Source organism: Ranitomeya imitator, chromosome 1, assembly GCF_032444005.1.
Source record: "Ranitomeya imitator isolate aRanImi1 chromosome 1, aRanImi1.pri, whole genome shotgun sequence".
Lineage (NCBI taxonomy): Eukaryota > Metazoa > Chordata > Amphibia > Anura > Dendrobatidae > Ranitomeya > Ranitomeya imitator.
Window position 1 is genome coordinate 61,665,111 of NC_091282.1, and position 23,208 is coordinate 61,688,318.

At 48.0% G+C, this 23,208-nt stretch overlaps 1 protein-coding gene across 1 annotated transcript in view; it reads right to left on the reverse strand.

The window, feature by feature from the left end:
- Nucleotides 1-23,208, reverse strand: part of PIK3C3 (phosphatidylinositol 3-kinase catalytic subunit type 3) — a 257,560-nt gene that overhangs the window by 71,079 nt on the left and 163,273 nt on the right. The window contains exon 23 of the mRNA XM_069747182.1: nucleotides 9,489-9,657. Within this exon, the coding sequence (XP_069603283.1) occupies nucleotides 9,489-9,657 (169 nt within the window). The remainder of the gene's footprint in view (nucleotides 1-9,488; nucleotides 9,658-23,208) is intronic.

Here is a 23,208-nt window from a genome sequence, read left to right on the forward strand (position 1 = left end):
ATTGCCCAGCCACATAGTATATTGCCCAGCCACGTAGTATATTGCCCAGCCACGTAGTATATTGCCCAGCCACGTAGTATATTGCCCAGCCACGTAGTATATTGCCCAGTCACGTAGTATATTGCCCAGCCACGTAGTATATTGCCCAGCCACGTAGTATATTGCCCAGCCACGTAGTATATTGCCCAGCCACGTAGTATATTGCCCAGCCACGTAGTATATTGCCCAGCCACGTAGTATATTGCCCAGCCACGTAGTATATTGCCCAGCCACGTAGTATATTGCCCAGCCACGTAGTATATTGCCCAGCCACGTAGTATATTGCCCAGCCACGTAGTATATTGCCCAGCCACATAGTATATTGCCCAGCCACATAGTATATTGCCCAGCCACGTAGTATATTGCCCAGTTACGTAGCATATTGCCCAGCCACATAGTGTATTGCCCAGTTACGTACTATATTGCCCAGTGACGTAGTATATTGCCCAGCCACGTAGTATATTGCCCAGCCACGTAGTATATTGCCCAGCCACGTAGTATATTGCCCAGCCACGTAGTATATTGCCCAGCCACGTAGTATATTGCCCAGCCACGTAGTATATTGCCCAGCCACGTAGTATATTGCCCTGCCACATAGTATATTGCCCAGCCACGTAGTATATTGCCCAGCCACGTAGTATATTGCGCAACCACATAGTATATTGCCCAGTTACGTAGTATATTGCCCAGTCACATAGTATATTGCCCAGTGACGTAGTATATTGCCCAGCCACAAAGTATATTGCCAAGTTACGTAGTGTATTGCGCAGCCACGTAGTATATAGCCCAGCCACATAGTATATTGCCAAGTTACGTAGTATATTGCGCAGCCACGTAGTATATAGCCCAGCCACATAGTATATTGCCAAGTTACGTAGTATATTGCGCAGCCACGTAGTATATAGCCCAGCCACATAGTACCGTATATACTCGAGTATAAGCCGAGATTTTCAGCCCAAATTTTTGGGCTGAAAGTGCCCCTCTCGGCTTATACTCTTGTCACGGTCGGCGGGTGAGGGGGAGAGGGCGCTGAGGCATAGTCACCTAGTCCCGGCGATCCTGGCGCTCCCCTTGCAGTCCCACGGTCTTCGGGTGCTGCAGCTCTTCCCCTCTTCAGCGGTCACGTGGGACCGCTCATTAGAAAAATGAATATGGACTCCACTCCCATAGGGGTGGAGCCGCATATTCCTTTCTCTAATCAGCGGTAACGGTGACCGCTGATAGAGGAAGAGGCTGCGGCACCGAAGACCAGCTGTCCGGGGGAAGGAGCGGGACGCCGGGAGCAGGTAAGTATCGCATATTCACCTGTCCACGTTCCACACGCCGGGCGCCGCTCCATCTTCCCGGCGTCTTTCCGGTCTGACTGTGTCGGTCAGAGGGCGCGATGACGCATATAGTGTGCGCGGCGCCCTCTGCCTGAACAGTCAGTGCAGAGAGACGCCGGGACCGGACGCCGGTCTGCAAGCAAGAGAGGCGAGTATGGCTTTTTTTTTTTTATTGCAGCAGCAGCAATGGCACAGATTTATATGGAGCATCTATGGGGCAATAATGAACGGTGCAGAGCACTATATGGCACAGCTATGGGACAAAAATGAACGGTGCAGAGCACTATATGGCACAGCTATAGGACAAAAATGAACGGTGCAGAGCACTATATGGCAGAGCTATGGGAAAAAAATGAACGGTGCAGAGCAATATATGGCACAGCTATGGGTAAAAAATGAATGGTGCAGAGCACTATATGGCACAGCTATGGGAAAAAAATGAACGGTGCAGAGCACTATATGGCACAGCTATGGGACAATAATGAACGGTGCAGGGCACTATATGGCAGCTATGGGACAATAATGAACGGTGCAGAGCACTATATGGCACAGCTATGGGACAATAATGAACGGTGCAGGGCACTATATGGCACAGCTATGGGGCAATAATGAACGGTGCAGAGCACTATATGGCAGAGCTATGGGGCAATAATGAACGGTGCAGAGCACTATATGGCAGAGCTATGGGGCAATAATGAACGGTGCAAAGCACTATATGGCACAGCTATGGGGCAATAATGAACGGTGCAGAGCACTATATGGCACAACTATGGGGCAATAATGAACGTTGCAGAGCACAATATGGCACAGCTATGGGGCAATAATGAACGGTGCAGAGCACTATATGGGGCACAGCTATGGGACAATGAACGGTGCAGAGCACTATATGGCACAGCTATGGGGCAATAATGAACGGTGCAGAGCACTATATGGCACAGCTATGGGGCAATAATGAACGGTGCAGAGCACTATATGGGGCACAGCTATGGGACAATGAACGGTGCAGAGCACTATATGGCACAGCTATGGGGCAATAATGAACGGTGCAGAGCACTATATGGCACAGCTATGGGGCAATAATGAACAGTGCAGAGCACTATATGGGGCACAGCTATGGGGCAATAATGAATAGTGCAGAGCACTATATGGCACAGTTATGTGGCAATAATGAACGTGCAGAGCACTATATGGCAGAGCTATGGGACAAAAATGAACGGTGCAGAGCACTATATGGCACAGCTATGGGGCAATAATGAACGGTGCAGAGCACTATATGGCACAGCTACGGCGCAATAATGAACTGTGCAGGGCACTATATCGCACAGCTACGGGGCAATAATGAACGGTGCAGAGCACTATATGGCACAGTTATTGGTCAATAATGAACTGTGCAGAGCACTATATGGCACAGCTATGGGACAAAAATGAACGGTGCAGAGCACTATATGGCACAGCTATGTGGCAATAATGAACGGTGCAGAGCACTATATGGCACAGCTATGGGTCAATAATGAACGGTGCAGAGCACTATATGGCACAGCTATGGGACAAAAATGAACGTTGCAGAGCACTATATGGCACAGCTATGTGGCAATAATGAACGGTGCAGAGCACTATATGGCACAGCTATGGGGCAATAATGAACGGTGCAGAGCACTATATGGCACAGCTATGGGGCAATAATTAACGGTGCAGAGCATTGTATATGGGGCACAGCTTTATATGGAGCATCTATGGGGCAATAATGAACTGTATGGAGCATTATATGGGGCTCCTGATTCAATATGGATATTCAAAAACACTTAACCTACTGATGTGTCAATTAATTTTACTTTTATTGGTATCTATTTTTATTTTTGATATTAACCGGTAGCTGCTGCATTTTCCACCCTAGGCTTATACTCGAGTCAATAAGTTTTCCCAGTTTCTTGTGGCAAAATTAGGGGGGTCGGCTTATACTCGGGTCGGCTTATACTCGAGTATATATGGTATATTGCCCAGCCACATAATATATTGCCCAGTTACGTAGTATATTGCCCAGCCACGTAGTATATTGCCCAGTCACGTAGTATATTGCCCAGTCACGTAGTATATTGCCCAGCCACGTAGTATATTGCCCAGCCACGTAGTATATTGCCCAGCCACATAATATATTGCCCAGTTACGTAGTATATTGCCCAGTCACGTAGTATATTGCCCAGCCACATAGTATATTGCCCAGCGACGTAGTATATTGCCCAGCGACGTAGTATATTGCCCAGCCACGTAGTATATTGCCCAGTCACGTAGTATATTGCCCAGTCACGTAGTATATTGCCCAGTCACGTAGTATATTGCCCAGTCACGTAGTATATTGCCCAGTCACGTAGTATATTGCCCAGTCACGTAGTATATTGCCCAGTCACGTAGTATATTGCCCAGTCACGTAGTATATTGCCCAGTCACGTAGTATATTGCCCAGTCACGTAGTATATTGCCCAGTCACGTAGTATATTGCCCAGTCACGTAGTATATTGCCCAGTCACGTAGTATATTGCCCAGCCACGTAGTATATTGCACAGCGAAGTAGTATACAGCACAGAGCCACGTAGTATATTGCCCAGTCACGTAGTATATTGCCCAGTCACGTAGTATATTGCCCAGCCACGTAGTATATTGCACAGCGAAGTAGTATACAGCACAGAGCCACGTAGTATATTGCCCAGCTACGTAGTATATTGCCCAGCTACGTAGTATATTGCCCAGCCAGGTTTGTCACAGGTGAAAAAATAAAAAATAAACATATACTCACCTTTCCGAAGGGGCCCTTGTAGTCCACGGCAGGTTCCGGTCCTAGGGTTGGTATTAACGCAGGGCCTGTGATGACGGCGTGGTCACATGACCGTGACGTCATGGCAGGTCCTTCTGCAACCGTAACCTGCAACGGAAGATGGTGGCCGGCGAGAGCTGCAACGGAGTGTGAGTATAGCAGGTTTTTTCTTAATTATTATTATTTTTAACATTAATTTTTTTACTATTGATGTCGCATAGGCAGCGGCAATAGTAAAAACTTGGGGACACACAGGGTTAATAGCGACAGTAATGGAGTGCGTTACCCGCGGTATAACGCGGTCCGTTACCGCCGGCATTAACCCCGTGTTAGCGGTGACCGGAGGGGAGTATGCGGGCGACAGGCACTGACTGCGGGGAGTAAGGAGCGGCCATTTCCTTCCGGACTGTGCCCGTCGCTGATTGATCGCGGCAGCCATGACAGGCAGCTGGCGAGACCAATCAGCGAATGAATAACCGTGACAGAAAGACAGAAGGACAGAAAGACGGAAGTGACCCTTAGATAATTATATAGTAGATTATGAGGTAATTGCTTCAGGCTATATGAGGCCCCTCTAATAGTTTGAAATGTTGGTGGACACTATTTTGAATATTAAAAGGGTTGTCTGGGTTTGGGGTGAAAGTCGGCAGCCGCTCTATGTCTGCAGACTTCTGGAACTTTACAGAATGTGCAATGCATGCGGTCATGATTTTCCGAAGCCGGAGGCGAGTATGTATGTGGAAGTATGCGATTTGCATACTTCCAGCCACATTCCAACTAGACGTGACTGGCCTAGCTCAATACAAGTGGGAAGAGCACGTCTAGTCGGCATGTGCCTGCATGCAAAATGCTCTCACCACCAGAGAATCCTGACAGCGTGCGGTGCGCGCACACTCAAGTATTCAGAAGTACGTACCTGCTTCTATGGTGGGTTAATTAGAACAAATTGTAAAAGGACAAGAAGTGACAAGTGCAGATAGAAATAAATATCTATATAATTGTCTAAGGTCCACTTCCGTCTGTTTGTCTGTCTGTCTGTTTCTGTGTCACGGAAATCACGCGTCACTGATTGGTCGCCGCCGGATGGGCGCGACCAATTAGCGACAGGCACAGTTCGGCCGCGAATTGGCCCCTCCCTACTCCCCTCCAGTCGGCGCCCACATAGCGTTTTAGCAGTCCATTAACGCTGCCATTAACCCTGTAAGTGTGACCAAATTTTGCATAGGCAGCATCAACAGTAAAAACATATAATGTTAAAAATAATAATAATAAAAAATCATTATATTCTCATCTTCCGGCGTCTGCAGCAGCCTTTCCCGCTCCTTGGGACGCTCCGGTCCCAAGAATGCATTGCGGCAATGACTCCAGATGACGTAGCGGTCTTGCGAGACCGGTCCATCATCACGGGTTATTGCCGCAAGGCATTACTGGGAACGGAGCATCGCGAGGAACATCACTAAAGGCCTGGGCTGGATCCAGGGACCGCCGGAAGGTGCGTAAATAACTTTTTTATTTTAATTTTGTTTTGTTTTTTAACAGGGATATGGTGCCCACATTGCTATATACTGTGTGGGCTGCCTTACATACTGCGTGGGCTGTCTTACATACTGCGTGGGCTGTCTTACATACTGCGTGGGCTGTCTTACATACTGCGTGGGCTGTGCAATATACTACGTGGCTGTGCTATACACTAGGTGGGCTGTGCTATATACTATGTGGCTTTGCTATACACTACGTGGGCTGTGCTATATACCAGGGGTGTGAAACTGCATTTCTCAAGGGCTGCAAACAGGTCATGTTTTCAGGATTTCCTTGTACTGCACAGGTGAAAATTTAATCACCTACACACATAATGATTACAGCACCTTGTGCAAAGCTAAGGAAATCTTGAAAACACGCATGGTTTGCAGCCCTCGAGGAATGCAGTTTGACACCCCTGCTATATACTACGTGGGCTGTGCTATATACTACGAGGGCTGTGCTATACACTACGTGGGCTGTGTTATATACGTCGCTGTGCTATATACTAGGGGGGGAGCGACGATGGTCACATACTCACCTGCTCCTGGGGCTCCTGACGCGGTCCCTGTGTGTCCCATGGTCTCCTGCGCCAGCAGCTTCTTCCCCTGTTCAGTGTTCACATGGTACCGCTCATTAAAGTAATGAAAATGGACTCCACTCCCATAGGAGTGGAGCCGCATATTCATTACTGTAATGAGCGGTAACAGTGACCGATGAAACAGAGGAAGCTGCCGGCGCCAGAGACCATCTGTCCGGGAGAAGCTGCCAGGGACCGCGACAGGAGCAGGGGAGTATTTCATATTCACCTTTCCTCATTCCACCGCCGCCCCGTCTTCCGCGCATTGTTGTATGGAGCATCTTAAGGGGCCATTATGAACTGTATGGAGCATTATATGTGGCACATTGTTATATGGAGCATCTATGGGGCCATAATAAACTGTATGGAGCATTACATGTGGCACATTGTTATATGGAGCATCTATGGGGCCATAATGAACTGTATGGAGCATTACATGTGGCACATTGTTATATGGAGCATCTTATGGGGCCGTAATGAACTGTATGGAGCATTATATGTGGCACATTGTTATATGGAGCATCCATGGGGCCATAATGAACTATATGGAGCATTACATGTGGCACATTGTTATATGGAGTATCTTATGGGGACATAATCAGCATTTGTGCAGCATTATATGGGCCAAATATCCGTATGGAGCATCTTACGGGGCCATAATCAGCATTTGTGCAGCATTATATGGGGCATATTTTAATATGGAGCATCTTATGGGGCCCATCATAAACTTTATGGAGCATTATATGGGGCGTATTTTGTATGGAGCATCTTATGGGGCCCATCATGAACTGTATAGAGCATTATATGGGGCTCCTGATTCAATATGGATATTCAAAAACCCTTAACTTACGGATGTCTCAATTAATTTTACTTTTATTGGTATCTATTTTTATTTTTGACATTTACCGGTAGCTGCTGCATTCTCCACCCTAGGCTTATACTTGAGTCAATATGTTTTCCCAGTTTTTTGTTGCAAAAATTAGGGGGGACGGCTTATACTCAGGTCAGCTTATACTCGAGTATATATGGTATATGTTAAATCAACTTATTGTATATTCTATATCTGAATGTCCCTGTGGACAAGAATGGAACCTACTCAGATTAAACAGAACAAACCAAAGAAAATATGCCGAGAGGAGGTAAAAACAAATTGTTCGAATAGTAGGATGATAAAACTGCCTTTATTGTAAAGACAGAAGGAGCAATACACTACTCCCTCTTCTTCTCATACGCCATCACTACTTTAGTGGAAGGGGTCTGACAGCAGAGATCGCCACTGACCTCTCAGGATAGCTCCAAGATGATAAAAATTCATATAACATTTTAATTTAAACGGCGCTGTGACTGTTTAATAGAGTCATGCACAAGACAGCTGTTAATGCTCTGATCCACAAGTGATGAACCTGCGCCTCGCCACCCTGCCTGATGTCACTATTACGCAAGGATCAAGTAATGCGGTCCCCCCAGTTTCACCAACCTGACACGTAAAGTCAACTTGGTAGTTTTACACAGACATCTCCTGTCCACATGGGCCCTGGTAGGAAGTGAGAAGATGTGGCCCATGCAGTCGCTAAAAAGGCACCACACTCGCTCACAACCTTGACAGGCTAAGAGGCCTCTTTCACTAGCACCAGTGAAACAGAGCCTGGTCAGTCTAGTAGGACTGCCGCCAGTTCCTCGTTAGATATAAGCCAAGTCCATTAACCGGATTATATAGGGTCAGAAACCAGCCACGGTAGCATGAAAAGTTAAACCAAGAATATGGACATATGGATAGAGATAAAAGAGCAGCCCAAGGTTAAATTATATATTTAATTGCCTTAAGGGCACACTAGACAATACACTATATTCACAATGGTTATGCAAATAAAATGGTCAGATATGCAAATACAAAAAGGCGGTAGTAAAAAAGATATAAGCAGATGGATCATGTCAATTGCCGGTTTGATGTTCCACCATGTGTCTGCTGGCCCCCAGGGGGAATGGGCAGCCAGCTGATTCCTAGCTCCTTTACAGCAAATTACTTCACGTGGCCTCCACTTTCGAAGTGAACAACAAGCATAACAGACAGCGATCACATGACCTTACTATAGCCTTTATCCCTTTTGGTTTACTCCCCTCCTGCCTTCTGGGTTGAACCTATATCCTCTCTGCTTGCCTCTAGCAGCTAAACACTCCAAAATCTAAGATGGGTCATTATTCCTTAATGGACCATCATATGGAAGCGGTTTTGGGCGACATCAGATTCTGCTGGGCCCCTGTTACGCATTGAGACCAAACACACTTTACTGCCTGGCTCCTACTAGCCATTCTATGCATCTCCCCTTCCTTCGGTGCTAGAACGGATGAAGACCCTGGAAGGCATTCAGTCTGCTCCAGAGATCTCGAATATGTAAACGGTGTGTGACTAGGATGTACAATAAGTCCATATTCTCCTTATGAAATCATAGCTAACTCAACAAAGCAGTTAGACTGCATGGTATCTACATGTGTTTATTCCTGTAGGAGCTTGATACTAGCTAGCTGGTGGGGGTGTGAATTTCTTCTCTGAAACAGAGACGGCTGCCCCCCTGCTGAGCCAGGTGTCCTGTTACAGCTGCACAATGGAAAGGTTTTCTATATAATACCATGTCTAATAGAATACAAATGATTGACATAAAATTATATCTCCAACATTCTTCACACCCTGACCGATCCTGAGAAAAGAGTTTGAAAATGCCCCATATTAATGGCCAAGCATGAGATCTATGTGGATTCCAGAGAAAGCAGAGTGCTGCGGTCAGCCATTTCCAGGGGATCCATTTCTTCAGGGCATCTCAAAGCAACAGTAGGGATCTCAGCAGTCTTACCCCCACTGGTCAGAGTGTGATCACCAGGTCTGTGGGTAGGTGATAGCTTTAAATGTTGGGAATAACTATGCCCACAGATCACTCATTTGGGATATTCACTAATCGTTACACAAGTGCCTTAAAGGGGATATCTGGCGACGTTCGTGGTCCTGATTACATTACAACCCCATGATCAGCAGCTATCCTACTGTAAACAAGAGCACATGTCCACACTACAGGCCTATAGTGTGAGTGTGTGGGGTTGTAGTATCTTCAGAAAAGCTCACTACGACGTGCAATTGAGCAGCGACAGATAACCCCATTAAGCCCACCGAACTAGATTTGCAATGTATGGTGCCCTTCACATGGTACCCCCTCATGCTGGTTACCTGCGGAGGTGGAGGAACGCTGTGTAACACTGTTTGCGAAAAGCCTGGTACTGCTCGCTCTGGGTTCCTCCCATTCCTTCCACCATCTCTTTGTTCAGCTTCATGGGGGGTGGCAGAGGCTTGGGGTCTCTTCCCAAGATGTAACCAAAATCGATGTGGAATAATTTTCCTAGAAATGAAGTAGAGTGGCAAAGATTACAACATGTACAATAACTGGAATATATCAGGTGTTATAGGATAGAGGCGCAAGTGGTAAATGAGGGAGCGTGACACAATCCCTGGGATCAGACCACCTTAGTGTGAGAACACCTCGAGGGAGGCGACAGCTCTCCGGGGGGGTGTTCGGTAACCTCCAATACTGGTCATTTCAGAAAGGCGAGTTGAGGGAATGTGTCATCCCACAGACATTCCCTCATCTCACCCTTCTGAACGGACCAGTATCGGAGGTTACCAAATCAAAACTAATTGTTTCCTACTCATCCAGTCTAATAAATACATGATATTAAACATCGCAGACATCGGACAGAGGATATACACAAAATGGACCAGGCTCTCTCTTATGTTGGCGATATATAAGCAAGCGTCTAATAAGTAACCAATGGCAATCTAATACACGGATGACCCGAAGGAAGGCATCAGTCCTACACAGCACAGCGGTCTGGGCTCCGTGCCACAAAAATACCTACAACTTGGAGTAACTTCTTCAAAAACAACTTGTTTTTTGATCCAATGTTCTAAGATTTATCTTTAGGAGTCTCGAATATACAGAATTTTCACACAACCATGAATCTATCATGGAAAAGCTTCAATCTAAGAAAACAAGGATGAGTGGGTTGGAGGGCTCACCGAATGTAGAGAGAATCAGGATCCACCAGCAGAATAGTGAGTGCAGCTCTGGAGTATAATACAGGATGTAACTCAGGATCAGTAATGTAATGTATGTACACAGTGACTGCACCAGCAGAATAGTGAATGCAGCTCTGGGGTATAATACAGGATCTAACTCAGGATCAGTAATGTATGTACAGTGTGACTGCACCAGCAGAATAGTGAGTGCAGCTCTGGAGTATAATACAGGATGTAACTCAGGATCAGTAATGTATGTACACAGTGACTGCACCAGCAGAATAGTGAGTGCAGCTCTGGGGTATAATACAGGATGTAACTCAGGATCAGTAATGTATGTACACAGTGACTGCACCAGCAGAATAGTGAGTGCAGATCTGGGGTGTAATACACGATGTAACTCAGGATCAGTAATATAATGTATGTACACAGTGACTGCACCAGCAGAATAGTGAGTGCAGCTCTGGATATAATACAGGATGTAACTCAGGATCAGTAATGTATGTACAGAGTGACTGCACCAGCAGAATAGTGAGTGCAGCTCTGGATTATAATACAGGATGTAACTCAGGATCAGTAATGTAATGTATGTACACAGTGACTGCACCAGCAGAATAGTGAGTGCAGCTCTGGATTATAATACAGGATGTAACTCAGGATCAGTAATGTAATGTATGTACACAGTGACTGCACCAGCAGAATAGTGAGTGCAGCTCTGGATTATAATACAGGATGTAACTCAGGATCAGTAATGTAATGTATGTACACAGTGACTGCACCAGCAGAATAGTGAGTGCAGCTCTGGATTATAATACAGGATGTAACTCAGGATCAGTAATGTAATGTATGTACACAGTGACTGCACCAGCAGAATAGTGAGTGCAGCTTTGGAGTATAATACAGGATGTAACTCAGGATCAGTAATGTAATGTATGTACACAGTGACTGCACCAGCAGAATAGTGAGTGCAGCTCTGAAATATAACACAGGATGTAACTCAGGATCAGTAATGTAATGTATGTACACAGTGACTGCACCAGCAACCCAATCCACCTATTAATAATTTCGCTATCACATAAGAGAGAATCCTCAGAAGCAGCTGTTGTAATACGCGGACGCAGCAGCTGAAAACAAACATCTGCTCCCCGCGCCCGTCACTGGCACTTACGTAAATTGAAATACGACGGCTTCTCCGTCAGGACACTCGGCACATAAAGCCCAATGTACACACAGCGCCTCTGCCAAAACTTACCCTGGAGTCCGGGACACAGTTATTGTCTGGCTCAGCACTTTCAAATGCCACCGCCATCATGAGGAAATTGACAGCGCTTCCGAGGCGGCGTGTCACCGTCGCTCTTCTGTAACCAAATGTGTTCACAGCGAGACATTTATCCGACAGGACACGGCGCTGGATAATTCATGGCCTGATCTCTCAGGAAACTCACAGTCTACAAAAGGAGTCTCCAGATAGAAAGGCTCAGAGGGCGTGAGAAGAACGGCTAAGAGCTTTCTTCCGAGGCCGGAGATGGATAATGATGGAGTCGGCAGAGCTTGGCCCTGTCTGTAGGAGCGATGCTAATGTCAGGCTTAATGCACTGGCCTAATGTGGATGGACGGTACAGCAGGGGTGAGCCAGGCACCCGTACACACCATGCAGCGGGCAACGTACCATGTATCATAGGGTGACAGCAACAAGGGACGGTCAACAATCCAGAAGGCAGCTCTGCATGTCATAGCGGGCTGCAAAGACCACCTATGGTGCCAAAAGAATGGCTACGCAGGGTGCAGGGGGCGAGGAACGCAGCAGGATATGGATGAATGCTGCTGATCTTCAGACACAAGTGCATCATGTTGGTCATGGTGCAGTATTACCGTAGTTGCATGACTTCTGCAAAAATGTGGTATGGAAAAGACGCAGCATTTTACAGTAGCAGAAAAGTGATGAAAATATCTAAATTCTCGTGCACATTTTGGTTATATATTATATAACAGTTTTGCAGCATCTCAATTCATGCAGTGTTTTTTATTTCACTCCATACTAGCGTGTGGGGAAAATACGCAACAAAAACGCATGTTAAAAATTAGACAAAAACCTGGCAAAAAAACCAAGTATTTTATGCAGCCATTTTCCTGCCAAACATCACAATCTGCAGCAGAATTTTGTGCAATAAACCGTGAACACGTGCACAAAAACTATTAAAAGCTATATTCTTGTACATAGGGGCAGTATTATGGTAGTTATATTCTTGTACATAGGAGCAGTATTATAGTAGTTATATTCTTGTACATATGGGCAGTATTATTGTAGTTATATTCTTGTACATAGGGGCAGTATTATTGTAGTTATATTCTTGTACATAGGAGCAGTATTATCGTAGTTATATTCTTGCAGTATTATAGTAGTTATATTCTTGTACATAGGGGCAGTATTATAGTAGTTATATTCTTGTACATAGGAGCAGTATTATAGTATTTATATTCTTGTACATAGGGGCAGTATTATAGTAGTTATATTCTTGTACATAGGAGCAGTATTATAGTAGTTATATTCTTGTACATAGGGGCAGTATTATAGTAGTTATATTCTTGTACATAGGAGCAGTATTATAGTAGTTATATTCTTGTACATAGGAGCAGTATTATAGTAGTTATATTCTTGTACATAGGGGCAGTATTATAGTAGTTATATTCTTGTACATAGGGGCAGTATTATAGTAGTTATATTCTTGTACATAGGAGCAGTATTATAGTAGTTATATTCTTGTACATATGGGCAGTATTATTGTAGTTATATTCTTGTACATAGGAGCAGTATTATAGTAGTTATATTCTTGCAGTATTATAGTAGTTATATTCTTGTACATAGGGGCAGTATTATAGTAGTTATATTCTTGTACATAGGAGCAGTATTATAGTAGTTATATTCTTGTACATAGGGGCAGTATTATAGTAGTTATATTCTTGTACATAGGAGCAGTATTATAGTAGTTATATTCTTGTACATAAGGGCAGTATTATAGTAGTTATATTCTTGTACATAGGAGCAGTATTATAGTAGACATTCTTGTACATAGGAGCAGTATTATAGTAGATATATTCTTGTACATAGGAGCAGTATTATAGTAGTTATATTCTTGCAGTATTATAGTAGTTATATTCTTGTACATAGGGGCAGTATTATAGTAGTTATATTCTTGTACATAGGAGCAGTATTATAGTAGTTATATTCTTGTACATAAGAGCAGTATTATAGTAGTTATATTCTTGCAGTATTATAGTAGTTATATTCTTGTACATAGGGGCAGTATTATTGTAGTTATATTCTTGTACATTGGAGCAGTATTATAGTAGTTATATTCTTGTACATAGGAGCAGTATTATTGTAGTTATATTCTTGTACATAGGAGCAGTATTATAGTAGTTATATTCTTGTACATAGGGGGCAGTATTATATTAGTTATATTCTTGTACATAGGAGCAGTATTATATTAGTTATATTCTTGTACATAGGAGCAGTATTATAGTAGTTATATTCTTGTACATATGGGCAGTATTATAGTAGTTATATTCTTGTACATATGGGCAGTATTATAGTAGTTATATTCTTGTACATAGGGGCAGTATTATAGTAGTTATATTCTTGTACATATGGGCAGTATTATAGTAGTTATATTCTTGTACATATGGGCAGTATTATAGTAGTTATATTCTTGTACATAGGAGCAGTATTATAGTAGTTATATTCTTGTACATATGGGCAGTATTATAGTAGTTATATTCTTGTACATAGGGGCAGTATTATAGTAGTTATATTCTTGTACATAGGAGGCAGTAATATATTAGTTATATTCTTGTACATAGGGGGCAGTATTATATTAGTTATATTCTTGTACATAGGAGCAGTATTATAGTAGTTATATTCTTGTACATAGGGAGAGTATTAGAGTAGTTATATTCTTGTACATAGGGAGAGTATTATAGTAGGCATTTCATTGAACATAGGAGGCAGTATTATATTCTTGTAAAAAGCAGTAGGTATTATAATATAATTTTGTTATTCACAGGTCAGTTTTAGTTCGTAGTTACAGTCTTGAACACATGGATGAGCGAATACCTATATACTAACCCACCAGCCAGCATGTAAGCTAGGAGAGAGCAATGCAAAGGTTTTCTTTTTAAGGTCACAATTCATGTCAATGTAGGACACCGCAGACTGACATTTGTTATTATGCGGTAGGACATACGTTCTGTACAGTACAAGCAGCATATCTTTGCAGCAGCACAGCTCAAGTGCACTGCTTGGAAATAAATGTGTAACATCTCCATTAATATGCACGGGGACATTCTTTTTCTGTTTTCATAAGTATGGGTTAAAAGATTTACAATGACTGTCCATGTAATAAGAAAGTATTTCCTGAGGTTCATAAATCTAGAGCTCATCTGAAATAGAGCAATGGAATGACAACAGCGGAAAAAACCTCCATGATGTACGATGTAGATCTGAGATCTCTATTAGATGAGAAGCCGCGCTGGAAGGGTCTCCATGTGCTGTGTCCTCTATAGGTCAGTGTGTGGGGGGCAGCTGGAAGGGTCTCCATGTGCTGTGTCCTCTATAGGTCAGTGTGTGGGGGGCAGCTGGAAGGGTCTCCATGTGCTGTGTCCTCTATAGGTCAGTGTGTGGGGGGCAGCTGGAAGGGTCCCCATGTGCTGTGTCCTCTATAGGTCAGTGTGTGGGGGGCAGCTGGAAGGGTCTCCATGTGCTGTGTCCTCTATAGGTCGGTGTGTGGGGGGCAGCTGGAAGGGTCTCCATGTGCTGTGTCCTCTATAGGTCAGTGTGTGGGGGGCAGCTGGAAGGGTCTCCATGTGCTGTGTCCTCTATAGGTCAGTGTGTGGGGGGCAGCTGGAAGGGTCTCCATGTGCTGTGTCCTCTATAGGTCAGTGTGTGGGGGGCAGCTGGAAGGGTCTCCATGTGCTGTGTCCTCTATAGGTCAGTGTGTGGGGGGCAGCTGGAAGGGTCCCCATGTGCTGTGTCCTCTATAGGTCAGTGTGTGGGGGGCAGCTGGAAGGGTCTCCATGTGCTGTGTCCTCTATAGGTCAGTGTGTGGGGGGCAGCTGGAAGGGTCTCCATGTGCTGTGTCCTCTATAGGTCAGTGTGTGGGGGGCAGCTGGAAGGGTCTCCATGTGCTGTGTCCTCTATAGGTCAGTGTGTGGGGGGCAGCTGGAAGGGTCTCCATGTGCTGTGTCCTCTATAGGTCTGTGTGTGGGGGGCAGCTGGAAGGGTCTCCATGTGCTGTGTCCTCTATAGGTCAGTGTGTGGGGGGCAGCTGGAAGGGTCTCCATGTGCTGTGTCCTCTATAGGTCAGTGTGTGGGGGGCAGCTGGAAGGGTCTCCATGTGCTGTGTCCTCTCTCTATAGGTCAGTGTGTGGGGGGCAGCTGGAAGGGTCCCCATGTGCTGTGTCCTCTATAGGTCAGTGTGTGGGGGGCAGCTGGAAGGGTCTCCATGTGCTGTGTCCTCTATAGGTCAGTGTGTGGGGGGCAGCTGGAAGGGTCCCCATGTGCTGTGTCCTCTATAGGTCAGTGTGTGGGGGGCAGCTGGAAGGGTCTCCATGTGCTGTGTCCTCTATAGGTCAGTGTGTGGGGGGCAGCTGGAAGGGTCCCCACGTGCTGTGTCCTCTATAGGTCAGTGTGTGGGGGGCAGCTGGAAGGGTCTCCATGTGCTGTGTCCTCTATAGGTCAGTGTGTGGGGGGCAGCTGGAAGGGTCTCCATGTGCTGTGTCCTCTATAGGTCAGTGTGTGGGGGGCAGCTGGAAGGGTCCCCACGTGCTGTGTCCTCTATAGGTCAGTGTGTGGGGGGCAGCTGGAAGGGTCCCCACGTGCTGTGTCCTCTATAGGTCAGTGTGTGGGGGGCAGCTGGAAGGGTCTCCATGTGCTGTGTCCTCTATAGGTCAGTGTGTGGGGGGCAGCTGGAAGGGTCCCCATGTGCTGTGTCCTCTATAGGTCAGTGTGTGGGGGGCAGCTGGAAGGGTCTCCATGTGCTGTGTCCTCTATAGGTCAGTGTGTGGGGGGCAGCTGGAAGGGTCTCCATGTGCTGTGTCCTCTATAGGTCAGTGTGTGGGGGGCAGCTGGAAGGGTCTCCATGTGCTGTGTCCTCTATAGGTCAGTGTGTGGGGGGCAGCTGGAAGGGTCTCCATGTGCTGTGTCCTCTATAGGTCAGTGTGTGGGGGGCAGCTGGAAGGGTCTCCATGTGCTGTGTCCTCTCTCTATAGGTCAGTGTGTGGGGGGCAGCTGGAAGGGTCTCCATGTGCTGTGTCCTCTATAGGTCAGTGTGTGGGGGGCAGCTGGAAGGGTCTCCATGTGCTGTGTCCTCTATAGGTCAGTGTGTGGGGGGCAGCTGGAAGGGTCCCCATGTGCTGTGTCCTCTATAGGTCAGTGTGTGGGGGGCAGCTGGAAGGGTCTCCATGTGCTGTGTCCTCTCTCTATAGGTCAGTGTGTGGGGGGCAGCTGGAAGGGTCTCCATGTGCTGTGTCCTCTATAGGTCAGTGTGTGGGGGGCAGCTGGAAGGGTCCCCATGTGCTGTGTCCTCTATAGGTCAGTGTGTGGGGGGCAGCTGGAAGGGTCTCCATGTGCTGTGTCCTCTCTCTATAGGTCAGTGTGTGGGGGCAGCTGGAAGGGTCCCCATGTGCTGTGTCCTCTATAGGTCAGTGTGTGGGGGGCAGCTGGAAGGGTCTCCATGTGCTGTGTCCTCTATAGGTCAGTGTGTGGGGGGCAGCTGGAAGGGTCCCCACGTGCTGTGTCCTCTATAGGTCAGTGTGTGGGGGGCAGCTGGAAGGGTCTCCATGTGCTGTGTTCTCTATAGGTCAGTGTGTGGGGGGCAGCTGGAAGGGTCTCCATGTGCTGTGTCCTCTCTCTATAGGTCAGTGTGTGGGGGGCAGCTGGAAGGGTCCCCATGTGCTGTGTCCTCTATAGGTCAGTGTGTGGGGGGCAGCTGGAAGGGTCTCCATGTGCTGTGTCCTCTATAGGTCAGTGTGTGGGGGGCAGCTGGAAGGGTCTCCATGTGCTGTGTCCTCTATAGGTCAGTGTGTGGGGGGCAGCTGGAAGGGTCTCCATGTGCTGTGTCCTCTCTCTATAGGTCAGTGTGTGGGGGGCAGCTGGAAGGGTCCCCATGTGCTGTGTCCTCTATAGGTCAGTGTGTGGGGGGCAGCTGGAAGGGTCTCCATGTGCTGTGTCCTCTATAGGTCAGTGTGTGGGGGGCAGCTGGAAGGGTCCCCACGTGCTGTGTCCTCTATAGGTCAGTGTGTGGGGGGCAGCTGGAAGGGTCTCCATGTGCTGTGTCCTCTATAGGTCAGTGTGTGGGGGGCAGCTGGAAGGGTCTCCATGTGCTGTGTCCTCTCTCTATAGGTCAGTGTGTGGGGGGCAGCTGGAAGGGTCCCCATGTGCTGTGTCCTCTATAGGTCAGTGTGTGGGGGGCAGCTGGAAGGGTCTCCATGTGCTGTGTCCTCTATAGGTCAGTGTGTGGGGGGCAGCTGGAAGGGTCTCCATGTGCTGTGTCCTCTATAGGTCAGTGTGTGGGGGGCAGCTGGAAGGGTCCCCACGTGCTGTGTCCTCTATAGGTCAGTGTGTGGGGGGCAGCTGGAAGGGTCTCCATGTGCTGTGTCCTCTATAGGTCAGTGTGTGGGGGGCAGCTGGAAGGGTCTCCATGTGCTGTGTCCTCTATAGGTCAGTGTGTGGGGGGCAGCTGGAAGGGTCCCCATGTGCTGTGTCCTCTATAGGTCAGTGTGTGGGGGGCAGCTGGAAGGGTCTCCATGTGCTGTGTCCTCTATAGGTCAGTGTGTGGGGGGCAGCTGGAAGGGTCCCCATGTGCTGTGTCCTCTATAGGTCAGTGTGTGGGGGGCAGCTGGAAGGGTCTCCATGTGCTGTGTCCTCTCTCTATAGGTCAGTGTGTGGGGGGCAGCTGGAAGGGTCCCCATGTGCTGTGTCCTCTATAGGTCAGTGTGTGGGGGGCAGCTGGAAGGGTCTCCATGTGCTGTGTCCTCTATAGGTCAGTGTGTGGGGGGCAGCTGGAAGGGTCTCCATGTGCTGTGTCCTCTATAGGTCAGTGTGTGGGGGGCAGCTGGAAGGGTCCCCATGTGCTGTGTCCTCTATAGGTCAGTGTGTGTGGGGCAGCTGGAAGGGTCCCCATGTGCTGTGTCCTCTATAGGTCAGTATGTGGGGGGCAGCTGGAAGGGTCTCCATGTGCTGTGTCCTCTATAGGTCAGTGTGTGGGGGGCAGCTGGAAGGGTCTCCATGTGCTGTGTCCTCTATAGGTCAGTGTGTGGGGGGCAGCTGGAAGGGTCTCCATGTGCTGTGTCCTCTCTCTATAGGTCAGTGTGTGGGGGGCAGCTGGAAGGGTCTCCATGTGCTGTGTCCTCTATAGGTCAGTGTGTGGGGGGCAGCTGGAAGGGTCTCCACGTGCTGTGTCCTCTATAGGTCAGTGTGTGGGGGGCAGCTGGAAGGGTCTCCATGTGCTGTGTCCTCTCTCTATAGGTCAGTGTGTGGGGGGCAGCTGGAAGGGTCTCCATGTGCTGTGTCCTCTATAGGTCAGTGTGTGGGGGGCAGCTGGAAGGGTCTCCATGTGCTGTGTCCTCTATAGGTCAGTGTGTGGGGGGCAGCTGGAAGGGTCTCCATGTGCTGTGTCCTCTATAGGTCAGTGTGTGGGGGGCAGCTGGAAGGGTCCCCATGTGCTGTGTCCTCTATAGGTCAGTGTGTGGGGGGCAGCTGGAAGGGTCTCCATGTGCTGTGTCCTCTATAGGTCAGTGTGTGGGGGGCAGCTGGAAGGGTCTCCATGTGCTGTGTCCTCTATAGGTCAGTGTGTGGGGGGCAGCTGGAAGGGTCTCCATGTGCTGTGTCCTCTATAGGTCAGTGTGTGGGGGGCAGCTGGAAGGGTCCCCATGTGCTGTGTCCTCTATAGGTCAGTGTGTGGGGGCAGCTGGAAGGGTCCCCATGTGCTGTGTCCTCTCTCTATAGGTCAGTGTGTGGGGGGCAGCTGGAAGGGTCTCCATGTGCTGTGTCCTCTATAGGTCAGTGTGTGGGGGGCAGCTGGAAGGGTCTCCATGTGCTGTGTCCTCTATAGGTCGGTGTGTGGGGGGCAGCTGGAAGGGTCTCCATGTGCTGTGTCCTCTATAGGTCGGTGTGTGGGGGGCAGCTGGAAGGGTCTCCATGTGCTGTGTCCTCTATAGGTCAGTGTGTGGGGGGCAGCTGGAAGGGTCTCCATGTGCTGTGTCCTCTATAGGTCGGTGTGTGGGGGGCAGCTGGAAGGGTCTCCATGTGCTGTGTCCTCTATAGGTCAGTGTGTGGGGGGCAGCTGGAAGGGTCCCCATGTACTGTGTCCTCTCTCTATAGGTCAGTGTGTGGGGGGCAGCTGGAAGGGTCTCCATGTGCTGTGTCCTCTATAGGTCAGTGTGTGGGGGGCAGCTGGAAGGGTCTCCATGTGCTGTGTCCTCTATAGGTCAGTGTGTGGGGGGCAGCTGGAAGGGTCTCCATGTGCTGTGTCCTCTATAGGTCTGTGTGTGGGGGGCAGCAGCGTCACAGAAATAACCCTTTGCTTCCCATGTAATGTGTGTGCTGCACTACAATCATGAAGGTGCAGTATTAGAACCGTTGTGCGGTATAATCAGGCTGCCTAGTTACACAGTAGCGCTCATTTGTCTAATATTTTGGGTTTCACTAAATATCACCCTTGTTGGCGGAGCATCGCCCTGTGTAACCACAACTCGGGCTGGCGAAAATAATGGCAATAATCGATTTATTACAGACCATTCAATTTGCATCACAAGAGTGATCTGCTTGGGTTAACAGATCATTGTCGGCTGATCGGTATATATTTATTGATCGGCGATCATTTAATGCCGCAACATCGACTGGTGTAAATGTCTTTTTATTCTCTTTCTCTTTTATATTCGCAGTTTGGGACTAATTATAAAAAAATAAATAAAATAAAAATCAAATATGATCCTACTGTCTGTGTCAGATCACCTGGATCACTTCCCTAAAGATCAGGCAGAGAAATTCTGAAGTGCTCTGCCTGATCATATAGACAGCTTTGTAGATGTATTCTAGAACCCAAGAGTTCATAAAGTCTAATTGATTCATAAATCAAAAAAGATATCCCTATGGCACTCACCAAATGTCTCTTAATTTGTGTTAAAGAGGGCCTGTCACTTGCTTATAATTTAAAAAAAATGTTCTAATGTAAACCCCGACGCTTGTTTGATTCTGCAGCTCTTTTCAGTTCTGCACTGCGTCGCTCCATTGCAGAGATATTCACATTTTTTGCTTTCAGAGCGTAGCATGTGGAATTTCTGTTTGCAGACTAACTGGGCGTTTCTTCAGAGTCTTCTCTGGGGGCGCGTGCACTTTCACTCCTCCCACTCGCACCATGTAGCCAATCATAACTTAGCAGCTGATGTGTCTCAGATGTTGCAAAGCTGTGATTGGCAGCCTCTGGAAGGGGCAGGTGAAAGAGCTTCTTCCCCCTCCCTAGAGAAAACTCTGAAGAAACGCCCAGCTGCACTCCAGGCAGAGATTCCACAGGCTGGGCTCCAAAAGCAGCAAATGTGATTATCTCTGCAATGAAGAAATGCAGCGCAAAATGGAGAAGATTTTAGAAGGTATTTGAGTCAAGTTTTTTGGAGAAAGTGACAGGTCCTTTCAGTATGCAGCTGAAAACAAGATGGAAGAAGAATCAACGACTTTGAAATGTGGTGCTGGAGAAGGATGTTACTAATTTTGGGACAAATCAAGCCACCCATGTTACTGAAAGTAAGGCTCACCAAGCTATGACTTTCCTATTCTGGATACATCATACAAAGAGAGCATTCAGTGGAGGTGGTCATCATGGTCAAAGGAACAGAAGGAACAACAAGAAGACGAAGACCATCCAACCGATAAAGTTGGAGAAGACCCTGGTGGACCCTTCTAGGCTTGCACAAGATCGATGTACCTACAGTGTTCATCCATCAAGTTGTCATGGCTTGAGATCGAGCTAAAGGCCATTAAATTAATAAACTTAGCGGGAGTTGCAATGAGAGGACATAACACAGCAAGTGGTCGCTTCTTGTAGTCCTAACTGCAAACCTGTTTTGCACTTTATGTTGGAATAAGGATGAATCAAGAGTCCTTCGGTGAGTGCCATTAATGTATTTCTCCTGTTTGATTACCGCTCCTGGACAACCTGTATACATTGCTGTTGTAAGCGACGGACTTGATTATCAGTGCCGACTTATTCGCTTACTACAGGGTCAGCTCGCTGGTTGCTGCAGAGGCTGTCCATGGAGAGATGGCTAAGCTATGGTGATGAGTGAACGTGCTCGGTTTAGATCTTATCAGTGCACTAGCTGTTTCCAGCCAGCTAACGCTCGGCACGCTCATTGCTATCTAATATAAACCTTGTGATATCTCTCTCTGTCCTTATCAATCTGCTCAGGTGTTCGTCGTTGATAACCAATCCTACGATTTTGTCGATATTGTTGTTGTCGATCAGCTACTGCATCGTTGTCCGGATTTTCCTGCGGTCTGTGAGATGGACCTGGCGACTTTTCTTGGCTCATTTTGTTTGAGAGAATGCGGATGCAATTAAATGTACGTTTACCTATGGGTGGTGATGGGGCGGTGGGGGTCTGGATTATGGGTGGTGATGGGGCGGTGGGGGTCTGGATTATGGGTGGTGATGGGGTGGAGGGGGGAAAGGGAATATGGGTGGTGATGGGGTGGTGGGGGGGACGGGAATATGGGTGGTGATGGGGGCGACGGGATTATGGTTGGTGATGGGGTGGTGGGGGGCGGGATTATGGGTGGTGATGGGGTGGCGGGAATAAGGGTGGTGATGGGGTGGCGGGATTATGGGTGGTGATGGGGTAGTGGAGGGGGGGGGATTTATGGGTGGTGGGGGGCGGTATTATGGGTGGTGGGGGCGGGATTATGGGTGGTGATGGGGGCGGGATTATGGGTGGTGATTGGGGTAGTGGGGGGGACGGGAATATGGGTGGTGATGGGGCGGTGGGGGGCTGGATTATGGGTGGTGATGGGGTGGTTTGGGATTATGGGTGGTGGGGGGATTATGGGTGGTGATGGGGTGGCGGGATTAAGGGTGGTGATGGGGTGGTGGGATTATGGGTAGTGATGGGGGGGGATTATGGGTGGTGGGGGCGGTATTATGGGTGGTGGGGGGCAGGATTATGGGTGGTGATGGGGGCGGGATTATGGGTGGTGATGGGGTGGTGGGGGGCGGGATTATGGGTGGTGATGGGGCAGTATTATGGGTGGTGATGGGTTGTTGGGGGGGCAGGATTATGGGTGGTGATGGGGCGGTGGGAGGATTTGGGATTATGGGTGGTGATGGGGTGGTGGGGGGCGGGATTATGGGTGGTGATGGGGTTTTTATGGGTGGTGATGGGGTGGTGGGGGGCGGGATTATGGGTGGTGATGGGTTGGTGGGATTATGGGTGGTGATGGGGCGGTGGGAGGATTTGGGATTATGGGTGGTGATGGGGTGGTGGGGGGGTTTGGGATTATGGGTGGTGATGGGGTGGTGGGGGGCGGGATTTATGGGTGGTGATGGGGTGGTGGGGGGCGGGATTTATGGGTGGTGATGGGGTGGTGGGGGGCGGGATTATGGGTGGTGATGGGGTGGTGGGGGGCAGGATTATGGGTGGTGATGGGGTGGCGGGATTAAGGGTGGTGATGGGGGGGCGGGATTATGGGTGGTGATGGGGCGGATTATGGGTGGTGAAGGGGTGGTGGGGGGCGGGATTATGGGTGGTGATGGGGTGGTGGGGATTATGGGTGGTGAAGGGGTGGTGGGAGCGGAATTATGGGTGGTGATGGGGTGGGGGCGGG